Source organism: Zootoca vivipara, chromosome 6 (genome assembly GCF_965207765.1).
Source record: "Zootoca vivipara chromosome 6, rZooViv2.hap1.1, whole genome shotgun sequence".
NCBI lineage: Eukaryota > Metazoa > Chordata > Lepidosauria > Squamata > Lacertidae > Zootoca > Zootoca vivipara.
This window is the reverse complement of record NC_142589.1, coordinates 68,843,701-68,853,478: the sequence shown is the minus strand read 5'-3', so window position 1 is coordinate 68,853,478 and position 9,778 is coordinate 68,843,701. Positions and strand designations below refer to the sequence as shown.

General features: G+C 43.1%; 1 protein-coding gene across 1 annotated transcript; it reads left to right on the top strand.

Moving 5' to 3' along the window:
- Nucleotides 1–4,304: 4,304 nt before the first annotated feature.
- Nucleotides 4,305–9,078, top strand: LOC118086134 (peptidylaminoacyl-L/D-isomerase-like). The gene is made up of 4 exons (XM_088671149.1): nt 4,305–4,422; nt 5,326–5,376; nt 6,610–8,054; nt 8,517–9,078. Exons 3-4 carry the CDS (start codon nt 7,037–7,039, stop codon nt 8,690–8,692), a joined length of 1,194 nt encoding a protein of 397 aa, XP_088527275.1. The 5' UTR covers nt 4,305–4,422; nt 5,326–5,376; nt 6,610–7,036; the 3' UTR covers nt 8,693–9,078.
- The last annotated feature ends 700 nt before the right edge of the window (nt 9,079–9,778 follow it).

Sequence of the window (9,778 nt, the reverse complement as noted above, 5' to 3'; positions counted from 1 at the left end):
TGTAAACTTACATAGTGTCTTAACAGCAGTGCAAATTCAGGAGCCAGGTGCCAAGATTAAGTTCCAGTTAGACTGATAGTCCAGGATGAGTTCCTATGCCAATCCATCCTCCTCTGAGTAAATTAAATATCTTTCCTTTACTGTGTTCTGCAACAAAGCTGCATTATACTGATTCAGACCGTTTGGTCCATCTAACTCAGTATTGTCTACTCCAGGGATGGGTAACCTCTAGGCCATGCACCAAATTTGGCCTAGCAGGAGTCCCAGTTTGGCCCATGAGGCCATTTCTCACAAACTGTGCCCACCAGCCCCACACTTGATGACACATGGGTTGTCAGGTGTGTGGCATGTACTGGCCTGGCTACAAAGCAACAATCTGGCCCAACTACACTCTAGGGGGCTGCCATCCTCTATGGGTGATCAGAGCAAAAACAAAAACAAAACTATGCCGTGATAAATCCCTGAAACGAGATATTGATAAAGTGAATAATACTAAAACTCAGCTAATGATCACTCAAAGAAACATAATAGGTTTAAACTTCCCCAAAGAAACTTTGATATAGAAATTTGGACATTTTGCAAAAGAAATTATTACAAAAAGAAACATATTGGATACACAGGTTTGCATCCCTGACACCTACAGGCCTCAACACGAATATGGATTTTAGTCATTTCTTGTAAATACCCTTTTTCATTAATTCCAAGAATGTTCAAAGATAAGGCCACAAACATCAGCTTCTTTAAGAAGTTAGCTTGGGTTTAGTTTTCACATCAAGAGTGCTTACAGTGGTTTTCTGTGATTATAAACAAGGACAGTTCCTTTTCACTTTATTAATATTCCTCTATAAGTCTCTCTATGTTAAGAGCATTTTAGAACCAGCATTATGTAAGTTTGTTGCATTTTACTATTGTAAGTGTACTTTGACACGCCCTAAGACAATTAATTGCTCCTAGCCCTTTAAGAAATGGAGCTCCACTCAGTATATAAACCAAGAATCAGAAACACCCTCCAGCAGTCTGAACAATGGCGTCACAACATCACAACTAGGAGAGCTTTTACAGCCCTTTACTTAATATTTTCCTAAGAGCAATCATATTCATTAGTTGAATTGTCCCATAGGTTAGCTAACCTTTAGTTTAAACAACTATAGTCTTATCTTGGGGAAGTTTATCCTTGACTGCTATGTAATTTTCAACTCTTTTCAGAGTTTACAGCTCCTGTTTAGTTTTTGATTGTAAGGAAACCTCAGCCCCTAAACATTTTCCTTCTGAGGAAACAGATAGAGATTTTCCAGTGAAACGAGTCAATTAGCTGGCACCTCGTCAAGGTTTACTTTATTTAGAGGTTACTTTGAGAAATTCATGTCTTTTCTATATCAAAGTTTCTTTTGGGAAGTTTAAACCTATTTTCGGGAAGTTTAAACCTATTATGTTTCTTTGAGTAATCATTAGTTGAGTTTTAGTATTATTCCCTTTATCAATATCTTGTTTCAGGGATTTATCACGGCATAGTTTTGTTTTTGTTTTTGCTCTGATCCTCTATGGGTGGGCACTGGTGGGCTTACTCAGCAGCAGTGATAAGGATCATTAATCCTGATAAAGGTCATTAATCGGGATAGCCGAGGTTGTTTCGCTGCCAAACCAGACTGGAGTGGATCCAGATTATATCTACTTCCTCCAACAAGACCTTGCAGCTGGATGGCCACCACCCTCTCAATCACTTTGCCGAGGAAGGGAATATAAGAGACGGGATGTTAGTATGCTAAATCTCTGGATTCAGGGAAGGCCTTTATAAGAGGAGCAGTGTCTCCTCTTTCAAGGCAGTTGTCATAACCTTCTCCTTTAATAAAGCATTGACTACTCTCTGGGCCCATCCATTCAATCCTTTCCCACTATATTTTACCAGCCATGACAGAAAGAGATCAAGAGGGCATGTTGATGGCCTGGCCACCACAAGTGTCCATTCTTGGGATGCAGCGACTTAAACCTGGAAAAGTGGGGACACCCTACTTTTTATTACAAGAGGATGGTGATCATTTTGGGTGTTGTGACCTCGTGCAATTTCATAGTTTGAGTCTTCTCCTCCCCCTGCAGTCTTTTTGGAGCCGCAATCTTGCATGGCACACCCAAACAAACGTTTTTGGCCACTGTGCCTGTAAGGGGGAGGGCTTATAGGGAACAGCCCCCCCCCTCATCAGGTCAAGTTCTTTGCAGAGCAGCAAGTCCAGTAGCGGATCAGATTACAGGAATCAGGAAGTAGAGAGGGAGAAGAGAGTGTTATGTTGGGTGTGAAACAGAAAGAAGCCATTGCGAGGTTCTGACTCGGACTGAGGAGACACGTTTTCTAGACTCTTTGCACTGTAAATAATATGCACAATAAAGACACCTTAAAGACAAGGAGGTGTGGAGCGTCGTTACTCAAGAGTAGCCGCAAGAACCTCTGGCAGCACCCAAAAAAGTGCTGGGGGGGGGGCTGTGACACAAAATTGTAGCTCTTGCTCTTGCAATAAAAAACAGGAAGGTGGCATCCCGGATTTTGGCTTCAAAGTGTTGGAGGGTATGCTGAAACTGATGAAGGTAAAGGTAAAGGGACCTCTGACCATTAGGTTCAGTCGCAGATGCCTCTGGGGTTGTGGCGCTCATCTCGCTTTACTGGCCGATGGAGCTGGCTTACAGCTTCCGGGTCACGTGGCCGGAATGACAAAGCCACTTCTGGTGAACCAGAGCAGTGCACAGAAACGCCGTTTACCTTCCCACCAGAGTGGTACCTATTTATCTACTTGCACTGCATGCTTTTGAATTGCTAGGTTGGCAGGAGCAGGTACTGGAGCTGACCCCGTTGTGGGTATTCGAACCACTGACCTTCTAATCGGCAAGCCCTAGGCTCTGTGGTTTAACCCACAGCGCCACCTGCGCCCCTTGCTGAAATTGATACCAAGGTGTAATTCAACATTTCTTCAGGGAGCTCTACCCAGCCTGATTCAACTGTGGCATCAAAATCAGCATTGATCTGAGCAATTTCCTTCTCCAAATGATTTCCAGATGTCTTGCAACTACCGGTAGCTACGGAGTGGTCCATTGTTAATGTTAGAATATTGGCCTAGACCAGCCAGTTTAGCACTCTGAACTGCTCAGTTACAATTGCAAACATCTCTGCCTACTGGCCATGCTTGTTGGGAACAATGGGACAGATTCAAACTGTATTTGGAGGGCCAAAGGTTAGCCACACCTGTCCTAAAGTAGGGGTGGGAAAACTCTAACCCGTGGGCCAAACTTGCCTCACCAGGGGTTCAAACTTGGCTCACAATGTTTTTTGCTACAATCCATACCTGCCTGCCCCCTGCTGCCAATGATCAACTGGGAGCCTTATAGTGCATTAGCAACAGAAAGCTGGTTGATCTCAGAACGTCAATGTCAGAACCAGTCACCTAATGTCAATGTGGCATTGAGTGATTGACAGCCCACCTGTCAAATATGACCCATGATCCTAGATCCTGATAAGAAACTGGTCATGCTCCCCTAAATCTGCTTCTGCCAAAACTGTGTCTATGGGAGAAGCAAGACCTTCCTGGGGTGCTAATACTGTGAATGCCGTCATAGGCTCAAGTTGTATGTATGCGTAAATAAACCATATATTTGAAAGACACCGCAGTCTCTGTTGTCCTTCATTCCAAGGAAAATAAACCCTGGATAAGTGCCTGGTGCCCCTGGAACCTCACACCACTTGGAGATTGGGCTGGAATGCAACAATATATATATTAAAAATGTATTAGAATAAGCATTTTAACACAAACGTTATTATTTTGAGGTATGCAAAACATATGCATTCTAAGCTTATTCTGGGACATTTTTTGAGCCAACCAGAAGCCGTGCCTTGGTTTTCGAATGGTTTCGGGAGTCGAACGGACTCCCAGAACAGATTAAGTTTGAGAACCAAGATACCACTGTACACTGAAGGATCATCTCTCCTGCTACTGCAGGATTATGCTTATCACTAACTCTTACTTCGAGTCACACCTACACCACAAAATGCTCTCTTCTCATTGCTACTAATAATTTTGCCCTTTTAGAAATTGCCTAATAAAAAACACATTTTGTACATCATAGCTATGCAAGCTGCAAAGTTCTATGAGACAATTTCAATGCTTGTGAAGTTCTGGAGAAAGAAAATAGTTCCTTATTTACTAAGTTGTCGGAGAAAGCAGATACAGTAGTTCCTTATTTACATTGGGTGGATTATAGATTTTGCACAGTGTCATATTAGCGCTGTCAGTTAGCAGGATTTCCTGTTTAGAACTATCAGGTATAAATCCTGTCCTTTTTCCTGATGCCCTCTTAGGACATTGGCTGAGCCATTAAAGGATAAGCTAGTATAGAAGCCCAGCTCCTGTGAATGCTGAACTAGTCAGATGCGTTCAGTAGGTGAGTGAGATCACTTCCTTTCTTTTCTGAGTTAGTGTTGCTTTGATGTCGGGAGAGGTAAACAACCTGAATGCCTGGTGCTCCTTGGCCCGCAGAAGAGCCATTTGGAATGGCATGTAAAACTTCAAACCTCAGAACTATAAAGCCGGTGGAAGTGACTGGAGAGCTTTGCCAACCTGGTGCCTTCCAGATGTTTTGGATTACAACCACAGCTGGGACTGATGGCAGCTGTAGTTCAAAGCATCTAGAGGACACCATGTTGGCAAAGAATGAGTTAAGGTGTGATCAACTTTTGGAGTTCTATAGCACAACACAACAAATTAAGGGCAAATGTCTGCACCTTCATTCTCATACATCTGCTATTTCTTTTCTTTCAGCTTTAGGCTTTTTTCGGCCTTTAAGTTTAAAGAACAGAATGGTTGGGCAAAATAAATTAATCAGTTCACATTCCACTGTGCATGTTGACATTTTACCAGTATTCTTAAGCATATCTTATAATTTAGCAGAGCAGCTTCTAGCATTCTGAATGCTGATACCTTTTGATGACAATCATTTGAAGGAACCTGAGCTGAACTGTCAACTCAATGGGAACTGACTAACTTTGTTTTGTAAAGGGATGAGAAAAAAGTGGAATTAATTCCTCGTGAAACATCTTGAACTAGCCAAAGGAGCTTCTTGTATAACCGTAGTTGTAGCTGTTTGAAAGAAATGGAGTTAGAATGATTACAATTTGTTGGGCTGGGTAAAAGGAGCTGTGGGAGCCAGAATTCGTATGTTGTCATGCAGGCTCTAGAAGGTATGTTGTAGATGTTCAAGGGGCAAATGTTCAGAGTGCCGGGGGAAGGGGAAAACTTATCTTGAATCTGCAGATTACCTGAACCACTTTCTTCTGCTGTTTTGTAGTCATGGCAAAGAGGCTGCTGCTGCTTTGGAACTGCCTAGCGCTCCTATATGGTGAGTTTGGTACCAGCAACTGGCAAGTTGACCCCACAAGGGAGATTTCCCTTGTACTCTTGTCTCTGTGGGGCAGTTGCAGATGCTGACAGAACAGGGACTTGCTCACAGCCTGGCACATTTTTCATTGACTGAAAAATCTACTCCATGACTGTGGCTATCTGGCACAGAGCCTAGCACACTGTTGGCTGAGTTAACACGTGCCCAGTCCCTACCATGGTGGGGAACCTATGTCCAATGTTGTTGGACTCCAACTCCCATCAGTCCCAGCCAGCACTGCCAATGGTCAGGAACAACAGTGCCAAGTAAAGGGGGCCAAGAGGGGTGCCCTACCTGCAGGGGCACCCTGGGGATTGCACTGCTGGGGCAGTGCGCTCCCCCTGCACTCCTCTTCCTCCTCCAGTGCTCCCTCCTCCTCCAACCCTGCTGTCCCATCATCATGCTGCAGTTTGTAGCACCACCTGTAGGCAGCTACACAAACAGCAGCATGACAACTTCCTTACATTTTATTATTTAGCAAATATCAATCTGCTCTTTAAACACATGTTTGCTAGTTAAAGTTAAGAGGTTCCCAGCAAATTAAGTACACCCCCTGCCTCAGAATACTTCTATAAGCCTGTTGATTTTATTTTCCAGTTAATTCTAATTATATATTTTAAAACCTCATTTTTTCAATAAACAATAGTCTCTTTGCCAAATATTAATTAGCCATGTTTCCAATTCATGTCACTCTCATTTTATTCGATGTATGACATAAAGTTATATGAACTGCTGTTTATTATAAAATGGCCAGATGTGAAGGATGAGGTTTGTTTGGTATCTAAAAGATGCCTAACTAGGAAGGAGAGAGCATCACATCTTATGGCTAAGTTTGGCTTTAAAATAACATAGAACATAGAATAACATAGAAGCAAAAACTATAAATTCTACTGTTAAAAGTTGTTAAATGGTGCCAGCCACGAAAAGTTTGTCATTTTTCTTCTTCTGTGAAACAGCTTCTGGAAAAATCTTATTCTGCTGTCCAAGTGCGATGGGGGAAAGAGATTATTTTGAATTCTGCTGGCAAGAGTGTCAGATAATTGAAACTTAGAATCATAGAATTGTAGAGCTATAAGATATATTGAGGGTAATTATGGGGGGGGTTGGGTGGTATAGAAAGGAGTGGCATGTAGATAATCATATCTTGGTGGATTATTTCTAGGAATTGTCAAATGCTCTTCTGTTTACTTCTAGGTTTGCACATGATAAGGGGAGATGGCAGAGGTTTATAGTGAAAGGAGGGAACACATCTACCAGATGCTCTTTCAATTCAGCTTGCTTAGAACAAGAGGGACTAGGCAGTGAAGTTTCTCTTCAGACCTCTCAAGACCACAAACAAAACTTCTTAGAGCACAGCATTGAGATGTTTGCACTTGGCTAATTATCCCTTTCACTCTGCCTTTCGGGGTATTGTGGAGCAAGTACCTGTGGGAAAGAATTTGTCACAGCCTTCCTGAAGAACTACTTGCCAAGCCAGCACAATGTTTCATTTGAGCTGCTTATCACTGGATATCAACCTGCAACCACCGTCACAGTCACAGTGAACAAATCTACATTTCGGAAAACGGTTTCTGTCAATGAGAAGGAGACTGTGTCCGTTGTGGTCCCAGCCTCCTCAGAGATGAGGGGGAGCAACGTTTTTGATCAGACTATGCGGATTCAAGCTGACAAAGATATATCGGTGTTTTCCATCAATTACAAGGCTGTCACAAGTGCTGCCACAGTTGTGTACCCAGTCCAACAGCTGGGCACATTGTATTATGTGGTAACCCCAGCAGGCAATCACACGCCACACAATTTCAAAGAATTTGCAGTTGTAGCCAATAAATCTCCCACTCGAGTCACTATTCACCTGAAAGGGGCTGTGACATTCAAAGGGAAGGGTTATCCTGCAGGAAGCAAGCTTGTTGTTGACCTCAAAGCCTTCCAAGCCATCCAGCTGCAAAGCTCAGTTAATTTATCAGGCACCAAGGTTGAATCAGTTGCGCCCGTGGCAGTTTTGAGTGGGCACAGCTGTGCCATGCAATTTGCAACTTGTGACCACGTTGTTGAGCAGCTCTTGCCTGTTTCCAGCTGGGGCACCACCTTCATAGTTCCCCCCCCCCTCACCTTCCAAACCAAATTTGACATTGTGTATGTCATTGCTTCCCAAAATACCTTGATCAAATACCATTCTGGGACCACTCAAGGCTCCCGTCAGGCAAAGGCTGGGCAAGTCATCCAGTTCAAAATGCAACCCTCTCAGCCGCTTTACTTCTCTGCCGATGCAGGAATCCAGGTCCTTTTCTTCTATACTGGTGCCAAAAACCAAAATGTCATGCACGAATCATTCCTCATCAATATTCCAGCCTTAACCAGCTATTGCACATCGTATCACACTGGTGGGATAAGACGGTTTGCTAATTTTGCTGTGATCATAGCCAAAACCTCGGTGTCCAGTGGGATCAGATTAGAGAAGAAAGCCATTACAAACACTGAGTGGAGACCAATTCCTGGAACAGAGTATTCTTTTGCTCAGCTCAGTTTGGGCAGAAATGCTAATCCCGTCTCTGTAGAGCATCCCAGCACTCCTTTTGGACTCTTGATCTTTGGAGTCTCACCCTTCATTGGCATTGGTTCCACAGCCCTTTGCTCCTGCGGTAAGTATCCCAATCTCTGCATAATATATAGTCTTCTGTGCTACTAGACTGTATGGTTAAAGTAAGCTACATCTTATTTAAATATCCCTATATCCCGTGGCTTCTCCCACTCTCAATATTTTCATCTTTTTCCTTCCAGCACTGCATGCCAACTTTTAACATTACAGTGGCACCTCATTTTACAAACTTAATCCATTCCTGAAGTCCGTTCTTAAACCGAGGCATGCTTTCCTGCCGCCGGTGCCCTTCCATTGTTTGGATTCTGTTCTTAGACCATGGTAAACTTCTCAAACCACTACTTCTGGTTTTGCAAAGTTCGTAAACCGAACCGTTCGTAAACAGGACTGTTCTTAAACCGAGGTACCACTGTACTGTACAATGTATGTACATTGTCAAACAAAGTGGCCGCTTCTGGGCATTTTATCTGTTATTAAATTCTTGCTATTCTCCTCCTCCTTACAGCCTTGCCATGCCCTCAGAATAGCCACTATGAGTTCTGTGGCAATGCCTGCCCCACCAGCTGCGCCAACCGCAATGCTCCCTCTGCCTGCAAACAACCATGTGTGGAAACCTGCCAGTGCAATGATGGCTACGTCCTCAGCATCGACAAGTGTGTGCCTGTTGGGAGCTGTGGCTGAACCTACAATGGGCTCTACTACAAACCCGGAGAAGAATTCTGGGCTGATGAGACCTGTGGTTCCCACTGCACATGTGATCCCACCCTGGGAATCGCAGTATGCAAACAAGCTGGCTGCAAAGCCAGTGAGGCATGCACTGTGGTCAACGGGGTCCGGGGTTGTCATCCCGTAAGCACCGCTACTTGCTCAGCATCCGGGGATCCTCACTATGCACCCTAGGCTATGAAATGTGCAATTCTCTTTGGCCATGATCTTAATTCCGTTGATCTAAGATTCAGAGCTGAACATTTGTTGTGGAATTTATGATTCTATAAATGTATAGTGTTCTAATTGTTTTATTGCTTGCCACCATGAGTTTTGTGTGTGGTGCAGAAATATTGTTATAAACAAACAAACAAATCAATCAATAATTTCCTTGTTATTTGACAAGATTTGCATACCACTTAACTGACAAAAAACTTGTAAGCATATTGTTTGTTTATAAGATTTCTTTGCCAGCCTCCACCATAAGGTCCCGAGTCGGGTTACAAAAATGGAATAGAGAGCTGTAAAAATAGATAGAACCATTGCAATTATTCAACGAGTATAGCTGTTCCAAATGGAACGGGACAGTGTAAAGTTAGCAAGAGAGATGGGCCCCACCAAACAATGCTTTATTACATGAAGCAATATAAAATATAAATAAAGCAACATAAAAATATACGTACGTATAGGTTTATACACTCCGGCTTTCCTAAAGTAACCAGTGCATATGCAGAATCATACAACAATGCATATTGCTATATCAAAATGCTTGTGTATTAATAAAACAGAGGATCTATCTGTAAATCCCCCAAATACCCTTCGCTCATCCATTTCTTCCCCTGTGCTCATAGTTTCCTTTAATTTCCTCACAACTTGTTTTGTTACAATAAAAGGAGATCATTATTTGCCAGCTCTCCTATTCCCTCAGGGCACCATCTGCTTCCACTCCCCTTCTTGCAAACAAGGATGACTGAATGTTGGCTTTTCAGGCTCTAATGGTCCACGCAGGCCTCAGACTCCTAATCTGGGCGCAGTCCAGGGCAATCCTGAACCTCCTTTTGC

What these genes read in the sequence shown, in the direction of transcription:
- LOC118086134 (XM_088671149.1), top strand. Translation starts at nt 7,037, where the DNA reads ATGAGGGGGAGCAACGTTTTTGATCAGACTATGCGGATTCAAGCTGAC. An exon ending in CACAGCCCTTTGCTCCTGCG is followed by an intron (nt 8,055 to 8,516) that starts GTAAGTATCCCA and finishes TCCTCCTTACAG; the next exon opens with CCTTGCCATGCCCTCAGAAT.